This window comes from Nothoprocta perdicaria, unplaced genomic scaffold (assembly GCF_003342845.1).
Source record: "Nothoprocta perdicaria isolate Ctin4 unplaced genomic scaffold, notPer1 scaffold_12, whole genome shotgun sequence".
Taxonomy (NCBI): Eukaryota; Metazoa; Chordata; class Aves; order Tinamiformes; family Tinamidae; genus Nothoprocta; species Nothoprocta perdicaria.
The window spans coordinates 3,967,585-3,987,055 of NW_020454316.1; the positions used below are offsets into that span (position 1 = coordinate 3,967,585).

The 19,471-nt window shown below is 48.3% G+C and overlaps 1 protein-coding gene and 2 long non-coding RNA genes across 3 annotated transcripts; 2 read left to right on the top strand and 1 right to left on the bottom strand.

The window, feature by feature from the left end:
* Nucleotides 1-9,837: 9,837 nt before the first annotated feature.
* On the top strand, nucleotides 9,838-12,427 carry LOC112960024. Its single transcript, XR_003251695.1, has 4 exons — nucleotides 9,838-9,948; nucleotides 10,039-10,207; nucleotides 10,735-10,926; nucleotides 12,368-12,427. It is a non-coding gene; the product is annotated as an uncharacterized LOC112960024 (long non-coding RNA).
* Nucleotides 12,267-19,449, bottom strand: BRAT1 (BRCA1 associated ATM activator 1). Its single transcript, XM_026054196.1, has 13 exons — nucleotides 19,305-19,449; nucleotides 19,073-19,227; nucleotides 18,825-18,972; nucleotides 17,637-18,009; nucleotides 17,422-17,541; nucleotides 16,831-16,922; nucleotides 16,457-16,575; nucleotides 15,811-15,997; nucleotides 15,355-15,428; nucleotides 14,694-14,793; nucleotides 14,337-14,435; nucleotides 13,434-13,612; nucleotides 12,267-13,202 (listed from the first exon to the last, which is right to left on the bottom strand). The coding sequence occupies exons 1-13, from the start codon at nucleotides 19,429-19,431 to the stop codon at nucleotides 12,477-12,479; spliced, it is 2,499 nt and encodes an 832-aa protein (XP_025909981.1). The 5' UTR covers nucleotides 19,432-19,449; the 3' UTR covers nucleotides 12,267-12,476.
* LOC112960025 lies at nucleotides 13,595-17,168 on the top strand. The gene is made up of 2 exons (XR_003251696.1): nucleotides 13,595-14,744; nucleotides 15,057-17,168. It is a non-coding gene; the product is annotated as an uncharacterized LOC112960025 (long non-coding RNA).
* Nucleotides 19,450-19,471: the final 22 nt, after the last annotated feature.

Below are 19,471 nucleotides of genomic sequence, written 5' to 3' on the forward strand. Positions count from 1 at the left end.
TGCTCCCAGGGGGACTCCGGTACCCGGGGAGGATGCTCCAGCACGGCCGGAGGATGCCGGAGCGCGGGCGCCCGCTCGCCGAGGAGGATGCCCGGAGCCCCGGGGGAAGCCGCGCGGGTCCCCCCCGCTCCCTCCCGTCCCCCTCGGCAGCCGCGGGCCGCACTCACCGCCGGGCCGGGGCTGCGGAGGCCGGGGACGCGGGGCAGGGCCGGGAGCGCCGGCTCGGGGCTGGCGAGGCGGAGCGGAGCCCGGCAGCGGCGGCGGCAGCAGGAGGAGGAGGAAAAAGGGGGAGCACGGGGGGGGGCTCGGCCCCTCCGCCGGGAGCCCACGGGATTCGCCGAGCGGCGCCGGGGCCGCCTCCCGCCGCGGGCTCCGGCGGGCGGCGCGCGGGGCAACCGCCAGGGGCGCCCTGCCCGGCGGCACGAGGAGCGGGGACAGCGGGGTCACCCCAAAGCAAGGTGGGGGAAACGGGCTGGGAGAGGGTGGCCGCAGCCCCCCGAAGCCCTGGGATGCGGTGGCCTTTGGTGGGCCCGGCGGGCTGGTCACGGGATGCGGGAGCAAAGAGGGAGCGCGCTCTGGAAGCGCCCTCCCGAAAGGGCCTGGGGATGTCACGGAGACGGTGCAGGGAGCACGGAGAGCCCTTTAATCTCCTCACTTAATAAGCAATGGGTGACGCCGTGGGTGTCTGCAGACCGGAGCGCTAGTTATGTGGTTGTGCCGGTGCCGGAGAGGAGCTGCCCCATGGGAGTGGTGCTTGCGTCCGCCTTGATGCTCCTGCACTCCCTTCCTCTCTCCCACATGAGATGCACGGGCTTTTTTTTTTTTTTTTTTTTTTTTTGTCCCAGGATGTCCTTTAATTTGGGAGCATTATCTGTTCCTGGAAAGGTTAATTATATTAGAGGAGTGGAGTCCCATTGCATCATTCCTTGATTTATTCTCGCTTTTATGTTTTGATCCCTCCTGTGCTTTGATCACTTATTTTGCCCGTCCCTAGGTGGAAGCAAAAAGGAACATCCTGGCTGGGAGCCAGGCCTGGCCCCAAGAGGCATAAACCGAAGTCAGGAAACAAACGTCTCGCAGTCTTAGCAGCCGTAGTGGCCCTTGAAGATCAAATCCCGGTGCCGTAGCCCAGCGGCATCGCGGCTGAGGAATCGCCCTGTTTGCTGCTCTTGTCATCAGGGTGGAGGAGAAGCTGCAGCTTCACCTGGAAGTGCCGCCTGCCAGAGGAGCCTCCCTGCAGGAACCCATCCCGTGACTCCATGCACGGGAGGGCAGTGGAAGGCACTGGGCTTTGGAAGAGCACCCTGCTCTGCACTTTGGTACCCACAGACTCCGGGGGTGCCCTCTGTGCTGTTTCGATCAGTTGCTGCTTGTAACTGCAGTTTATTGGCATTAATTAAACTGCCTATTTGTATGTTGCTGGCTGTAGAGCATCCGGCTGTTCTGCTCGCTACAAATCACATAGAATTGGATCCCACCCTGAGGAAGCTACGAGCTAAACCAGACAAAAATGTGTCCAGATATATTGTGTTCCAAGAATGCATATTTTTCAGTAAGAAACTGATTGCATTTAAACTTAATTTTTAATACTTGGCTTAGCTGACAGTCCTCTGACTAATCAGCATGGGTGAACATGTGTTTTAATTAAATGTTCTTACAAAGGTGCATTTGCCCTCGCTGTCCTGGGCAGACGCAGAGGAGGAGCTGGGCAGTCCATGCCCTAGAAAGCTCACAGGTTAATGAAGATTAAGACCAGAAAGAGACTGATGAGGAAAGAGCCACATGTTCTTTCAGTGACTTGTAGGAGGGGGGTGGCTTTATTAGAGAAGATCAGTTTAACTGAAGCCAAAGGAGGCGGTCAAAAATCAGATGAGAAGATCACAAGGAATCCTAAAGGGCAGATGGACGAAGATTGGGAGTCGGAAGATTGAGATGGAGAAGGATGGAGCTGGGCTCAGGTGCAGTTAGTTTCCGCACAAGCTCAGCTGTGATTACAGCTGGTCACAACCAAGAAGTGATGTTCACCACAAGTGGCCTTGATCTGCAGCAGTGGCTGCTCCTGGGCACCAGACTCTGTCATTTGGGCTGAGTCGTGTTTCCTAATGAAGATGTGACACAAAACAGGATCTAAACCCAAACAAAACGCTCAGCAACAAAGCAGATCTGTGTGCTCTCTGTGGCAGGAAGCCCCATGAAGTATCATGTCCTCAGTGCAAAGTATATCCTCCCCCACCAAAAATCATAATCAATGCCTAAGATTAGAACTTAAGAGGTTGTAGTTATTTATCTGGAGAAAAAAAAAAAAGAAAAAAAATAGCAATATATATATAGGTTCACAAGGAGAAAAACAGGTGCTCAAGAGCTGCACAGGCTGGGAAGAAGATGTATGTCCTAAAGCCACAGCTGCAAAATGAAGCCAGGCCAATTGAAATGAGAAAATAGGCGCTAATTTTTTTAAGAATGAAGATGATTAGCTGCTGGAACAAATTAGCCAAGAGAATGAAAGTTTCTCCATATGTTAGTGTTTTCCAATTAAGATAACATGTCTTTCTGCAGGATGGGCTTCAGCCAAGGACGTGTTTGTGAGCTGAGTGCAGCAATGATGGGTGAAATGTGATGGTTTCTGCTAGACATGGAGACGTGACCTACCTGTCCATCAGCCTCCCGAGCCAGACTGTGCTTTTGGTGAGTACTTTAAATGCCCCTTGGATGGCCATAGCAGTCCTGTATGGGTCCTGGAGGAGAGGCCTCAGGTGTCTGCTGTGACCTGGGCAATTTAGGAGCGCTAAAATGAGAAAAGCTGAGCCCAGAGTTGCTCATCTCAGGACTGTCATGAGTGGAAGTTGTCCTGCTTTGTTAGAGGTGCCTGAAGGACAGGTTGGCAACCAGACTTGGCTTTCTTGGAAGTTTTATTTGGCTTGTTTTCCCAATATTGCCAATTGGGTGTATGTGAGCCTGGAGGTTATGGATTTGGGTTGAGTATCTCCAGCTGAATCAATCCAGGTTCACGTGAGCCTGCTGCCTGCTTGACTTGGGGCAAACAACACCTGGACCATGTAAGTTGGCTCCCAGGGCTAACAAAGGGAGCTTTGCCTTGGCATTGGTGGCATTTTTTGGTTCTACTGCTGACTTGTAACTTGAGTTTTAGTTTCAGGGAATCTATGTTGCTATCTCAAAGTGTAAATGCACCCAAGCAAACTTTAAGAAAATTGGATATAAGGTATCAGCCCAGGCAAAGCAACGTGTGCTCATCTGTCATTCTCTCTCTGGTCATTAAGCACTGACCTAGATTTAGGCAGCGCTGCATAAGGCTGTATTATCATTCCTATATTGCCCTCGGCCCCGGAGCAGCTGTGCAAGGAGCTGTCTCACCTTTGGCTTGTGCTGCGTGCAAGGAGGAGAGCTAGGGAGTGCACAGGAAAGATGCAAACAGTCTCATGAGGCTGTTCCTGCAAAAAATGGGACAGCTGTAAAATCTGCTAGCAGCTATAGGTGCAAAAGCCAAAGAGTGAGATGTGTAATGTAGTAATGGTGATGGAAAGGAAGAGGATAATTGGGACTAACCAGTTAATGGTGGAGAGGGAGAGTTACAGTCCCTGGGAGAACGCGGTGTGCGCTGCTCTTCGGGAGAGGCTTTCTCTGCAAGCCAGGCTGTCCTGTTTCTGGCAGATAGAGGATCTGAAGCAGGCGAGGAGCGATCATTAAGGCAATCATTCCCTTTGAACAGGAGAGACTGAAAGACCAGCTTGGATAAGGCTGCAAGGACTTGGTGCCACCTCCCTGGCAAAGCTATTGGGCTCAATAGGTACTTCAAGGGGATAAAAGGAGATGAAATGCTCTGTGTTATTTATTCACAATGATAGCCTTAAAAAACATGCCGAGTATTGTACTGATGCTGTGAAAGGGATCCCCTTGTGTCCAGCTGCTGCTCTGGGTGCTACCCGAGTCAGCAAGGTAGGGATAGACCTGGGATGCTACGTTGGACCTGCTCCATCACACTGTGCTGCCCTAGGGAGGAACCTCACTGAAGCATCCAGGGTTTTTTTTTTTTTTTTTTTTTTTTTTTTTTTCATGATTCCCTTCAAATATCTTGGAGTTACGACCAGGATGGTTTATACAGCAAAGCTCCTTCATCGGGAAGGGATGGAAGAGAAGAAAAGAGCAGCAGGCACCTTCTGGTAGGTGATGGAGTGGAGCTGGGCTGGTGGCACCAGCGTCCCTAAGGCAACGCGAGCGCTCCGGCTGGCAACGTGCTGGAGCAGCAAACGTCTCCTCTCCGCTGCATCCTGGCACCGTCCGGGCTATTGGCAGGCTTGGGAACAACGTTAGTGCAAACAGTCTTTGGCCGGCTTTGCTGTAGTGACACAGAGTTTAAAAAATAAACACAAAGAGCCCAGCCCTTCTTTGATTGCTGAGAGCAATCTGCTCTTGCAAGTTGTTGCTGGATGAAAAGATAAGAGGCGGGAGGAAAAAAGGAGAACAGTTATTAAATGAAGATGAAAACACTGAGCAGAAGGTCTTCAGGGAAGTGAAGAGGAGCCTTTTATTTGCAAATCTGTTGCTAGATCATGCTTCCGTATGCAACCTGGGCAGCTTCTAATGCCTATGGGCTTATTCAGATTTAAGACTTTTTGCTCACGTTCCTGCAGACCCTTGAGAAGAGCTTGTCCCCCAGGGAGGTAGGTATTAGCTTGTTCATATCTGTCTTTATGCCACTCTCAGGAAAATTATTTTACCCCAAGCTGTGCCCATATGCGGGGCTCTCTTCCCTTTTTACCACTGATTTCATGGTTGAAGTGTCTCTGCGGGAAGTCAGTGTGGCTGGCCCGTGATTCCCATGAGGAAGCCTGAGTTACAGACCCCCATATGGCCACAGATACACTTTGACAGTAAGGAGAATGCAACTGCAGTGCACAAATCTGACCCAGAATAAAAAAATCTGGGGATGGTGCAAAGCAATTCCCTATGTTTTCTGCTGGAAGCTTTGAGGATTGTTGTCCCTGGGCTCCTGGTTAGGATTCGGGAGCAGCCGGGAAGGAGGCTGCTGTCTGAGCAATCCACCCCGAGCTCTAACCCCGCGTGGTACCTGCTCCGGGCATCCCTGGGGGCTCAGCCACGTTCCCTTATCCAGGCCAGCAGAAATAGCTCCTCGCTTCCTGATTTTGGAGGAGGTGTGAAGTAGGACACAGGATTATTAGGAAGCGGAGTAGATACCTCCTGTGAAATATCTTGCTTTGAGATGAGATATTTTGCTTTCCCTGATCCTTGTGCAGGGATTTCCCTTTGCGGAGGCCTAGCAGGGGAGAAGTTTGCAGAAAGGAAATTCTCCAGGAGAATAAGGTATCGAGCAGATTTTGGGGAGCATTTTGAGTTTTTCTTCATGTAGCCCTGACCAACAACCAGTCCTGCAGCTTTTCAGCCTCAGAAGTGTCTTGCTGCTGGCACACTTTGGCAAAAGGCTCGGGGATTTCCTGCACTGACTTCTCAATCTAGAAGGAATCTGGGGGCTCGTGTGTAATACCACCAACCAGACCCTTCCAACCTGGCTATCTCCTCCGTAAGTTTTATTAGAGACTTTTCAGTAACTTAAGTGTAGATAGAAGAGCTTCTCAAAAAGGGCTCTGTGAAGCTGAGGCACAGCCCCATCGCGAGCCCCCCACGCCACCAAAGGCTGCAGAGAGATGCAGTGCAAGGGGGCTAGGACAGATCCTGCAGCCAGGGAGACAGAGAAGCGCTTTCAAGCATTTTACTGCAGAGATGACTGGGGAAGTGGCCTGGGGCCTGGTTTTCTCCTCGCGCTGTCCTCGGCCGGGTGAATCACACTGTGTGGCCTGGCGGACGGTGCTGCTGACCCAGAACCTGCCGGGTGCTGCTATGGGGCTCAGGGTGGGGCCGAGCTCGGATATAGCAGCATAAGGCAACTCCGTCTCGCAGACCCCTTCGCTGGAGCTGATGTCCGTGTGTGCTGCTGGACCCGTCTCTTCCATGACCTGCTGCGAGGTGGGTTCTCTTGCCCCTTGGGCTCCTGCCTGCCTTGCTTTGGGCTAGATGACGCTGCAGTTGCACCCAGGGGTGCTAAGAAGGCAGCTGAAGGCCAAGTGCTGTTGTTGGAAACCAGCCGTGAGTTAATGCGCCGCCTGTGATTAATGTGCTCTCTTAAACGCATTCGTGTCCTGTCGCGCTGGCTGCGGCTCTCGTGTCGCACTCGGTGTTCTCTGAACATCTATTAGCCTTACAGATCCCCTGATTATTGCTTTCTCTTTTATAATTAAGCCGTGAAACACAGCACGGCGCAGCTTATGTGGTATTAATTCATGCCTGGCGTATTCTGCTTGTGCCCTAGGATAAGGCTAAATGCTGTCAGCTGGATTGGTCTCAGCACAGTTGCTACCCTGAAATTTTTGTAATATGATTATAAAAATCACATTCGGTGTGCTTGTGGACAAGCTGGGGCTGGCTGCTGCTGGAACCAGAGCAAGGCAGGCTCCGACTTCCTTGGAAGCAGGATCAGCCCCAGTAGAGCAGTGGGAAGAGGCTCCCTTCTGGCCTAGATGCTCTCCAGGGTCCACGTTGTGGTTTGGTGTTTGTGCATCTTCCTCCTTGCTCTTTGTCCATCTCGGGAGATGTGTGAAAATGTCTGTCTCACGACTGAGTTTTTTCCCCACTCCCTTTCATCCTGCCCTGTGTTTGAGGTTTAAACCGAATCCCACATCTCCTGTTAGGCTGCTGCTATCCTCCCAGCCGGTCACTCCTGTGTCTGTGCGTGTGGAACAGAGTGGAACACATAGGAAAGCATATCTGAAATATATGTTGAAATTTTTATTTTCTTCCCATCATAGGAATGAGATTTGGGAGCTGAAGGGGTTGAAGCTCAGCGTTACCAGCAGGAAGATGGAATGGTCCATGCATCCATGCCTGCAGCCTCCGGAGGTGATCACGGGCCAGGGCCTTGTGTCACAGGCTATCTCTGCTAGGCAAGTCCAGACAGGCCTCAAAGCTGCCTCCTCCAAGGCTTGAGCTGAGCTTTGCTGTGCAACATGCTTGGCCGCAGGCCCTAGCAACTCTGCTATCAATTCAATATCGATTACCACATTATTACTAATCAAACCCCTTACATAGAGACTCAAATGCTGATGCATCTCATCCTAAAGCTTCTGTTTCAGGAAAACGGTGCCAAAACCAACGAGCAGCATCCAAAGCTACAGGGCTGAAACTCTTGGAGCTGAGATGTTTCCATGGAGATGGATCTTTGATCTCATTGTAATAAAAAAAAAGCCTGGAAAAGATGCTCCCAAACTACTGGCAAAGGGAAGGCCAGGGTCTACTGGGCAGACGTCTTCAGCAGGAATGAGGGAAAGGAGGTGAGTGAGGAGATTTGGGGGATTTTTTTCTTATATTTCCTCCCTCTTCCCCCCCCCCTCCCCCCCGCTTTTGGGTGACAGAAAAGCAATAACAAGGATTAAGGAGAATAGCTAGGAGCCATCGCTCGTGTTTGATTGCCTGGATGAGCCTGTGCGGCCACATGTAGCATCTCGGGTGGTGTTCAGGGTATGTGCTTAGCCATGGAGCTGTGTTGGTGGGTTCCTCCCTGCATCTGCAGCCAGGACTCTTCATTATTCTCCCTGCCTGTGAATAGACTGGCAGATCAGCTCCTTGCTCTCCTCTCCCATGAAACTCGAACAGGTTTTTCCGCCTTGTTTTTGCTGGACTCTTCACGGGTAACCTGATGCATAAAATCCTCTGCTGGGTCAGAGTTGAGGTTACTTGGTGGCAATGAAAATGTCTTTGCTCAAAGACTTTTGTCCCTATAGCTTTGTATCCTGCTTGCTGGCGATGCTCCACTGAGCAGTTTTCCCCATGTTTTGGACAAGATGGGATTGCTGCGCGGCCACGGATGTTCATCTCCTGGTGGGGACAGGCCCAGATGGATGCTGTCACTTAGCAACCAAGGCCACGTTTTAACTGCAGCTTCTTGTTGCTGGCAGGTGATGCAAGTCGCAATCACGAGACCCACCTCGCAGCCGGTGTTTGGGTTGGCTGCAGCGCTCACCCAAAGCCCTGCTCGCCCTGCAAAGGGCCTGTCGACGTTAGGAGAGTTGCACGTGTGATTGCTGACACAGCCTCACTAGGCTTCGCTTCGCAGCTAGCTTAGCTGGGCCGGGACCATAGAGCCTAGAAGAATGAGGACCAGCAAATAATGCAATGGGAGAATTAGATTTGCAAGTGCATCCATCTCCTGAGAGCACCTCCAACCTGCCTAGCACTGAAGCTAGGATTGGAGAAGGGCAATTCTGTACAGCTCAGGACCCAACACATCATAGAAATTGCTAAAGCCTGCTTTAACACCGCCCCTCCTCAACCTAACCAAGGAGCATCCCTAAGGAGCAGTCCCACGCGCTGTCCCAAGCTGCAAGCTCCTGCCTTTGCATGGAAAAGCAGCCTTGTAGCTGCAGGACCAGCTGGGCCAGCAGCTCACCCTGCATAGGTTTGTTTTGGAGGCAGCCATGTGATGGAGTATCGTGTGAAACATGCCCTGCCCTGTTGTGTTTATGGTGAATACACTTCTTTGAACTGCTGCGCTCCAAGCAGGGATTTGGTACTGCTGTTACTGATGGTCTGAAATTAGATTTTCTCCAGGTTAGCTTAGTTTTGAACAGGACAGCTGTGTGGCTGCACTGCTGGTGTTGCAGGGACTCAACCAGGCTGTTTATTTCCCTTTCCAGCTGGGGATAGGGGTGTCCACAACGAGCAGCACACACGTATATAACAAGTGGCCTTAACACTTCCATTAGAGTTCTCCCTGCTCGGCTTTATTCCCTTCTTGTTCCGCACAGACTCAACACTTATAGAAGAGGGTCATTCCACTTCCATCTCCGTGTGTGGCTGGCAGGTTACGAGCAAGGGCTCTGCTGCCCGTAGCAAAGCGTGTGACGCAGAGCGAGGGCTGGATGTGTTCGCTGGTGTTCTGTTCCCCAGCAGTGGACAGAAACTGCTGCTCGCAGAGGGAAATGATGCAGCTGAGAAGGGTGTTGCTACCAATACATTTTTTCCCCTTAAACTGCTGAGAACTTCTGCCACGAAGCTGCTTGCCAAGTTTCCTCTGTCGTGGTGGCTTTCCAAAAGCCAGGACTGTGTCCTGAAAGGTGGAGCGTGCTGGAGACGGACACGAGAAATTTCAAAGCTGTGCATGAAACGAGCTGTGATTATAGCTCACATATATCTACGCTAAAGCAACCACCTTAGGCATTTATGGCCTGTTTTTGACTAAGTTATGCTATTACTATAATTGGGCAAAGAACAGTCTTCAGCTTTTAAAAGTCTAGTATGTTAAAACAAGCAAAAAAAATGAATAGCCATTCCTCTGGCAGCCTTTATAAAGCCATAAGTAGCGTAGAGCTGAGCCAAAGATACTTGTTCTCCAATGCTTCTCTTTGAGGCTGAGCGGTAAAGGGATAAATCCTTTCTGTGGAGCTGGAAGCAGCCTTAGGAACTTCGTACCTGCATGCAGATCAGGCAGCAGAGCCCACATTGCACCCTTCCCTGATGAAAGGGTGGCAGGGAGCTTTGTAATCCTCTTCTTCCACGGGATCAGTCACTGGAGACTTAGATTTTTTTCCTAGTCTGTGATGTTCTGCATTGATCCTGCTTGTGTTCCTGCTAAGATGCTTCACAGTGAAGGCCACGGCTTGGGTTAAATCATCTGTCGCGTGTGCACAGAAACCCTCTCTGGTGCCCGTCTCTCGCAGGAATTGTTCGGCTACAGCTCCAAGGGGGAAAAAGCAGCAGTTTCCACAGAAACCTATTCCAGAAAGGGAGCTGGCAACTCCAGCCTTTTCCATAGCTGAATGCCTGGCAGATCCCCCCGTGTCACTGGTCCTCGGTGCGTGACCGTTGTGTGCTGGGGGTGCACGGGTCGTGGAGGAACTGTTGTTTTAACAGCGTGAAATGGTGAGTACAAGAGCAGTTGCTGAACTTAACGCTCAGGACGTGGAGTCCCAAATTCCAGGACGTGTTTGGAGTAACAAGTCTGTTTTGCAGGACTGTGAATAAGGCTCCTTTTTCCTTTTGGCGCATCATGATCACAAATACTTAGCAAGAATTACCAAACAGCATAAATTCCTAACCCCCGAAGAAAGCTCTGTGCCTGGAATAAGGATCTTATGCAAAAAAATTGCTTCAGTGGGTTGAAAATGAGCTACCAAGTGGGGTAAGGACTTGCACGTGATTTCTTAACATGATAAAAAGAGGGCAGACCTAGAGTAGGTGTCACTCCAGAGCAGAGTAAATGCACCTAAATGTGAAATCGGACCATTAGCTTAGTAACACCTCCCCAGGGCTGTGCCAAGTCCAGGAGAGATGATTATAGACGGAACTGAAAAGGTAAGTTTTTTTTCCTGCAGTCAAATATGCAGTAGGTAATTCTCATATTGTCTTGGAGAACATGTACTTGAGAGCAAATCCTATTAGTTCTCTTTCTCTCACTGAACTCTAGTCCTGATTTCTCTTAGACTTGTTCATCTACACATTTAAGGATAAGATAGTAAGATAATTCACTAGTAGTGCTTATTTACAAATTGGGTAGATAAACTTTTGGCTTAGAAATATATATGTATTTTTTCTGCTGGAAAAATGAAAAGATCTTTTTGTCTCGCATGTTCTCTCTATTTGCTGTCACTTGGCTCTTCAGCTGCTTGCTAGATGTTTGTAATGCTTCAGCTTTCTCCCAATTCGCAGGTGCAGGATGGCAGCCCCAGCATCAGGACTAACAAGACTTACTACTATAACTAGAAGAACAGAGAAGCCATAAAACAAGACGATGTTGTGAGATCAAGAGGAGCAAATGTGCCAAATCAGCATTGAGTTGTTTAATTGCTGGATTTAGAGACTTCTTTTCCATGAAAGACATCCTTTTTTCTTCTTGCCAAGGTAATGAGCAAACCTAGTTTGGCCCTTTAGTTGTATGACTTTTATTGATGCAGGCCATTCCGCCTATAAAAAGGACTATGGAGTTCAGTTGGACAACCTGTATTGTGTCACTGTCCTTCCAGCCTATAAAATAGGAAAAAAGTTCCACTAAATGCAAACAGGACTGAGAATGTAGAGCCCTCCCTAACATGCAGTGGCTTCTCCTGTAATAAGCAGTTTGTTCAATTTGCTGCTACTTGAGTAATTCCTTGGAATCTCTAAAAGCAACCTTGAAATGTCAAGAATTCTAGTGCTGAAAGGGAAGAATAAATCCCCCTCTGCAACCTGCTTATCTGCTTTCCTGGAGTGTATATGCCCTAGTGCCAAGATGTGATATTAGTTTTGGAATTTTAGCCCCTTCATCAGGGGATAAACCTCTACAAACAGCACACGCTCCTTTAAAAGCAGTTCCCTTCTCCTTTATTAACCCTTCCAAATTAAGAGCAAAATGCAGGCTCAGGAAAAGGCCAGAGCTTTCGTGCCTATCTTCTATCTTCTGCCATGTGTATGAGCAGCAGAAGCTACTTTTTCTGCAAAACAACTGCTGTTACAATACCCAAGGGCTCTATCATACATAAACCCGTATGCAGAGTGATAGGCAAGTGTGCTGACCTCATGGAAAGGCACAGAGTGAACTACATCTAACCACCGCGCACTGCTGCAGGGATAAAACTGAAGGCTGACATTTTAGGAGCAAGCATCTCAACTGCAATAAACACTAGAGCCTCCATTAGGCTAAACTGAGTGTTATGTTCCCGCCTTTATAGTAAGCTAAAACAGGATAACTGTTTTTTTTCATGAAATGGCTGCAGGTGTCAAGGTGTCAATTACCAGTTAGGAACTATTCTAGTTCTTTAGGAATTGAGAACAAAAGTCAACAATCTGGGACTTGCTCCTGACTTAAATTTAAAAAGCATCAATTAAGGATTTTGTCAGCTTTTTAGTGTCATCACAGAGATGAGACTGGTGTGTGAGTAGTATTTACCTGTGGAAGATGAGTTATAAAACCCGTACACTTGTAATTTCTTGAATGCTGCCTTCTGTTCGAACTGCAACAGGAACCCCAGGTTTAGAATAAGGATATGGACGGGTAAGAACAATGCCTTTTAAAGCCAGTCTTGTAAAAGTTTAGCTAATTTGGCTTTAAAATGACCGTGCAATGATTTGAATTCAATTGCTTGTTTCTGTTTAAAGAAATATGACATTTCTTCCTGGCAAGACCTAATGCTTCCCTAAATGATGTACAAATTACAGGCAAAACAAATGAATTTAATATATTTACTTTGAAAAATAGCTCAGCCAATCAATTATAAATTACATTTTATCAGAAAATTTTAATCAGTTTTAAATCAAAGATTGTCCAACCCGTTTAACAAATAACAAAACCTTTTTCTTTAAATAGGGCAGCCCTTCTTCAGAGACTCTCTCAAGAAAAACTTCGTGACTAGCAAAAATTCTTCTCCAAAAGGCAACGGCTTGAAGCGCTGCTCCCTCAAAAGCAGAAGATGTCTTTAGTAGCAATCGGCTTCGTTGTCCTCTGCAGCCCCCACAGCAGCAAGGATGTCCTGTAAGAGTGACTGAGGGCTTTTTTCCACATGGTCACTGCTTTTGTTCAGATCATCGTGCAGCTCTTCCAGGTCTATTGTTCCCAAAGCCAGCAGCATGCTCTCTGGATCTTGGAAGTCAACCTCGTGACTGCTGCCCGCGGGGAAGGTCTGGGCCAGAGATCCCTGCCTTAGTGTCCTCTGTAGCCAGGCAATGCCATGTCCTACTTCTTCGGGGTCTTGAGAATCCTTCAGGGAGTTACTTGGATAAAAACTGGATCTTATGGCAAGCAGTATATCACAGGCTTTCTGACCCACTGGCCTGTCACAGTCGCACAGAGAGCGAAATAAAAAGCCAAACAGTTTCGCTCGGCAAAATACCTGCAGCGACTCATTGTGACAAACGGAGCTAGTGAACTCGGGTGAGAAAGGAGCATAGGGGCATTTAGGGCGGCCACATCGGCAAAACGTCTGGACAAAGAAAACTTCAACCAGCTCCAAACCACCAAGTCTGACTTCCCAGTCTAAGTCCCTCTCCGCAGTCTGGATCACCTCAGAGACGAACTGCTCTGTATCCTGCAGCAGACTGGTGTAACCTTTCCTCAGCCACTTGATGAAGATGTTGATCACAGCCCTTCTAGGAAAGCCCTCTGGATCTCTAGACAAGATTTCCTGAAGCTTTGCTACAGTGTTCTAAATACAAAAAGACAGAATACACGAAGAAGAAGAAAATAAGTTAAAAAAAAAAAAAACAAGATAGTGTACGTAAAAACTCTAGTCCCTTGTCACTGCTGTAGCATCTTATTTAAATGGCTGTGAAATCTGACTGTAGGTGACTTCAAGGAAGTTATAAATAATAAAATAGCAAACTAAAGTGTAGTTTTGCTTGATTCTGCTGCTGTGGGCTACACAAAGTTATCATACCTCTTTATTGTATTGATTCCCTGTGACAGGTGACTCCGGAGCAACGTAAGTAACGAGGATCAAGTGTCCTGCAGCAGTCACAGCACTTGCTCGCACGTAACTCTCCGGGTCCCCAAGAAGATCTTCCGTAAGTCTTGGCACCTCTGAAGACAGGAGTGTCTGCCTGAACTCATCGTGGTCTGTAAATAAGACAGCAATCCAAAGAAGTGAGGATTTATTCTCTCAGAGCTTGAAGTTGTTTCCAATGCAAACAATCCTCTGCATCAGACAAGGACGCCCACTGACTGCAGGGACAGCTGCCAGTGAGCTGAGCTGCTGCAGAGACCAGGCAGCTGCTCGAGGAGCACAGATGCTCTGTGTCAGGCTCCTCATTTTGCAGCATCTTGGTGACCTCCAGTCAAGCCCTGCTGAACACTGAAGTCGGGGAAAAAAATCTATTTGCAGTTATTCTAAGGGCAAGAACTGATGAAACTTTAATGCTACCTGCTGCAGTGCTTCAGCATTGAGAAGTGGAAAGTCAGTAATTGATCCAAAGCATGGAAAGAAAATCTGTAACTCAGCACCTCTTAAATCCCAGTCCCCAGCTTGTTCAGTGGAACCAAACGGATTCCACTCTAGAGCAAATGGAGAAAAGGGGAAGGATTATCTGCCATTAAGGACTGACACCTGCTTAGACATATTTTGAACGTCTCAACCTACGTTAGCTTCATTCACTACAACTGCCACTGAGGAGGACACAAATCTGAGCTGAACAGGAAAGCAGGTTACTCATCTTTTGGAAGACTTTGATCATAATCTGACATTTTTTTTCTCTCTAATCTTTATACACAAGAGGATGCTTCACAGGCCTCAGCGACTTTTACAGCATGAAAAGAATCTGAACCATCCTATCTTTACACTCACCTCTCAGGCCGTTAATCAAGACAGTGAGGAACTCCAGAGAAGAATCCCGTACTTCCCAGCAAGGACTGCATAAACGCTTCTGCAGCACCAGAAATACATCTGTCAAAGACAAGCGAAAGGCTTCGATGGACATGAAAAGTAACAAGCCTCACCAGAGCAATCACTGTACAGCCTCTATATCATTTTATCAGAGGCAAGCCCTTCTTTTGTTGCGGTGTGCCTCCCATACAGGGCACTGGCAAACTACACTCCAAGAAATTGCAAAGGAGCAAGTGAGCCAAGCAGGAAAGGTTGGTAACAGCACATTTCATGGGTGCTGCCTGCTGCTCTTTGTCCCAAACGGAATAGTTTTGTTACCTTGCAGAATCTTCTTGATTTGCCACTGGCTGCTGAAGCACGACATTTCAGGTAAGCACACTAGCCATTTGGATGTAGCTTGAAATGATTTTTTCAGAACCTGAAACAATGTAAGGCAGATTTAGTTTAATACAGAAGAAAGTGGTTTTTTTTTTTTTTTTTTTTTTTTTTTTGCCTTTACACTAGGTAGAATTTATTTCATCCTCCAACTATGAGGGAATCGCCAGGAAAATACAAATATCCATCCTTATTAAGTAAGCCACAAAAAATGACCCCTATATTCTATTTCTAAAAGCTTCTAGAACAGGGCTTTTCTCAAGCTAGTAACATAAACTACTAGTTTCTCCATGTTTTGATTTGCAGGGGTCTTCTGAGCAATTCTGACAAAACAAACAAAATTCCTAGCCCTAACAACTGGATCCTTAAGTCATGTCAAGTTTAGTATGTTGCTGTTGCTCCTAGATGTGATGGCTCCCGTCTTTCACAAGTGTCTAGCTACTAACCTGCCAAATTTAGCTATTACCTGCAAGCCACCCAAAACCCAAGTAAACCTCCTACATATGGAGACCAACAATGTTAAGAAGGAACTGTAGTCAGACTATTTCTCAGAACTAGATGTTCGGGTAACAAGCTTGACTTGTGTCCTAACTCCTGTCCTTACCATAGGATTTGTGTTGGGACTCTCCAGGTATGACAAAAGGATGTCAAATAAACTCTCTACAGGTACGTCACATCCTGAAACACAGAGAATGGGTAACTAAAGGTCCAATATTGAGAGAAAGAAAAAAATATTGTGCTGGAAGATATAAGATTATTAAAACTGCCTTTTGGAGAAGAAAACAAATACAGTCCTGAAAGCAAGGGAAAAAGCTCCGACTTCTCAAAACCACTAGTTAAAACTTTTTTTAATTACAGCATTACCTGCACTAGCTTATTGATGGAAATTAAGGCTAACCAACAGCACAGAAGAAACTGAAAAATGAACAAACTTCAGAAATAAAAATGGTGGTCTTTGCTCAGAGACTGCAGTGAAGAGGTGGAATGAAAAAGTCTGCAATTACATAATGGTCAAGTATTTCCAAAAAAAAATTAAAAATGAAGCACAAATATAACTCACCCTTCTGCTCTGACAGCACAGCCAGGACATCAAGAGCTGACCTCTGTACTCTGAAGCAACCAATCAAAGTTTGGCTTATCTTGCTGCCCAGAGGAGAAGTTGGAATGAGGAGGCCGTTACAGAATCGTAATATTGTCATGACGGAACGCAGCAAAGATGTACCGGGTAAATCCACTGGCAAATGACTCTGATGGAAGAAGAAAAAAGTTCCCAACAAATGTCTCAAATGTGCAGACTGGGGGTTCTTGGTCAGGACTTGTGCAAAAACTGCAATTTCTAGTGTGTCTATTTTTATTGGGCCACAAACAAATTATCTCTCTTTTTCCCAGAGAACTATTGCACAAATGGAAGGAAACTCCTGTCACTCCCTGGGAAATTAGTTCAATTAATTTTTCATGGGATCAATATTTGCAGGAGAAGTAGGGTATGAGTAACAAAGCTCTTTGTCTTTGCAAGTTTCTATACATGTTTTGTTCTCTTATCTGGAGTCTACTGGGCTAGATTTTGTTAACATACAGAAGCACCTCCCCAACCTTCAACATATCTTCAAGTTCTGTGAAGTTCTATTGCACAAGTTACAACCCATCTTAATACTGTGCTTTAAAGACTAGTCTCATCCCTGGGCTTTTATTTTGCTGAGTGTTACCAGAGAGAGTAGTTCTTCCAGATGACCGAGAGTCTGACACAGGAGACTAGCACAAGACGACTTGGAGGACAGAAGACTTTCAACAGTGGCAGGATCAGTGACAGACTCATCCAACAAACCTGGAGGAGCAAAGGAGAGAAGAGCTCAGGTTGCTATTTAGTGAGCACAAAAGACAGTGATTTTCAAGTATGGATGCTAATCAAGAATTTCAGGTGATTAATTTGAATTGTATCCCTTCAACTGCCATCTTATCAATCTGCAGGATGCTGAACTTCACTGAAAACACCGTCACTGTCATTGACTTCTTTCAGTCTTTCTTCTCCAACAGTCCCTGCCAAGCAGAATAGTCTCTAACTTTTCCATCACCACAGTACCTGAATATTCCAGAGGCTGGGAGGCTGCTCTTAAAATGCAGTCCATTGGCTGAAGCAGAACAGTTACTGCCTGAATCCTCACATCTTGTGGGCTTCAAAGGAGGAAACAGGAGTCAACAATAAATCAGAAATGCTTCAATTCTTGCTCTAACCATGTGCCCCAGATGTTGATCAGAACAACAGCATTTTTCACCTAGTCTTCTGATCATGCCAGTGACTGTCAGAAGACTAATGCAACTATTACCAGGATTCAAGTCTTCTTCCAAGATTCCTTGGCTAAACCAAGAGCAGAGGAGAAATGGCTCTGAAAATGATAAGCAGCCTCAGCAAGCAGTGCACACAGAGATGGTGCGATCCTGTGTGCAAAGCTAGTTTAAAGGGAGGTGTTGTTTTTCCTCAACAAAATAGTGCCTTAGCTGTAAGGATACCATTCGTGTCTAAAACGCATTAACTATGGGCATGGTCTTGCCAACCAGTCTCATGTGCTAGCAAAGATAACAGAAAATGGAGAGAAAACAGCTTTCAAACACACCAGACATTCGGTACAGAAACATCTGCAAACTGCACAAAATCAATAGCAGCAACTCCTACCATTTGTGCAACCTCAGAATTCCCACTGCCAGAGGACCTGCTTGTACAGGGGTTAAATGTTCCAGAGCAGATGTCACTAATGGCCAAAAACTGCTTTCAGGTTCACAAAACACAGGAGACCTGCGAAGAAAAAGGAATCAATAACGTATCCTATAAGCATACACACTGGAAAATGGGGTTTTCTCATCACTGGATCCAAGTGCCCAGATCTTCACCTGGACATGTTAAGCAAAAGATCCGCCAGCAGGTGCGGTGCTTGAACGGACTCTTCCGTCAGGAAGGACTGTACTTGCTTAGCTATACCCGACCACAGCACTTCAGTCCAGGGCGCGTGACAGCTGCCAAACAAACCAGCTAACAGCTTTAACGACTGCTTCACGTGAGACACAGAGCTGGACTGAAGGGAATCTTCTATGTGCTTTACAATCACTTGGGCGCACGGGGGCCAGTAGCAGACCCTGGTGCCGGGAGCTTTAGGCATTTCATACTCAAGGGAGAAGGAGAGCGTGTGCACCAGGAGCCGCCGGGCAGCTGAGGCCACGAACAGGCTGGGGTCTCCCTGCAGAGTGAAGATGACATCCAGGGCTCCTGTGGCAAAACAAAACACGTCACTGAGGGCAGAAAGGGTGGAGGGAGAGGGGAAAAGTCCTTTTTTGTGGTGCAAAGTCTTGTTGCACTCCTTAACTCCTTAACAAACAAGCAAAGGAAGAATGTGGAATTATTTTCAGACCTCAGGTACTATCAGTAATTCAGGAAGAGAAGAGGCCTTCAATGTAGGGTAAGTATTTTGGGGCGATTTGACAGCACCCTTGCTGTGTATTTATGGAGGTGCTTTTTCTATCTGCACACATGGCTGATAAGAGAGATGAAAAGGGAACTGCAGCAACAATGCTACTTTTCCTCCACATTGCTGGAGCACAGGTATTCCATAGCTTAATACCAATTCAGTGTTTTAGACCCTTCCACGAAGAGAATCTAAGCCTGATGTTAGGAGCATGGAAGCTTACAAACCTGCAGAAACGCAGTGCAACTACAAATGTGAGTATTCATAGAGGAAAAGTGAACTTCCAACTTGTTTTTTTTTCCTGGGGTAAAATCAGAAAACTGAAATATGTGCTTGGCTAAGAATAACAAATAAGAACACAGCAGTCTTATAACAAATCCTTTTTATCCCACGTTTTGTAAGATGTTCCTTTTCCCCTCTGACAGAAACACCATTTTTAGTGTTGAAAAGGGTGAAACAGAGGGTTTAACGAAGAAGTTCTCTTTCACTACCCTGTTTTTCCCCACATACAGCTTAATTTCCTCCTCAAAAAGGGAGAACAACCCCGCCGGCCTGCAGTGCCCACGCAGCCATCCCGGTGGCGGGGCGTGGGGGCACGCCGGGGTGCCGGGGTACTCACCGTGGGCGCACAGCAGGCGCAGCGCGGGCTCGTGGAGCGCCATGCTGCGCGCGCCGTCCAGCCAGGCGCCGCGCACGGCCGCGTCGGCCCAGGCGGCGCCGGCGCGAGGCCCGGCCTCGCCGAAGAGCCTGGCCAGCAGCTGCTCCTGCTGGGGCCAGAGCACACGGTGAGCCGGGGGGCCGCTCGTGCCCGGCCGGTAGCAATACCAACAAGGCAGGGGCTTCTCCCGCTCGCCCCGTGCGACTCACCTGCAGGTGCTGGAAGGCGCTCTCGGAGGCGGCCAGCAACCCCGCGAGCCGCAGGGCGAAGGAGAGCAGGCCGGCGCCGGGCTCGGGCAGCGCCAGCACGGCGGCCAGCAGCTCCGCCAGGCACGGGTTGTCCTGCAGCAGCTTCAGGCCGGGCTCTGCGGCGGCGGGAGGGAAAGCGGGGAGTGAGCGGGGCGCGTCTGAGGCGGCCGCGGGCCGCGCGGCGGGCGCTCACCGGCCTCGCTGAGCTCCCCGAGCCAGTCGAGCAGCTTCTGCAGGCAGGTGTCGGCGGCGGCGGGCGGGCGCGGGCCGGCCAGCGCGGCGCACACGCGCGGCAGCAGGAGGCCGCACTCGCGGCTCATGGCGAAGCGGCGGCGGCGCCGCGCACCGAACCAGGCCTCC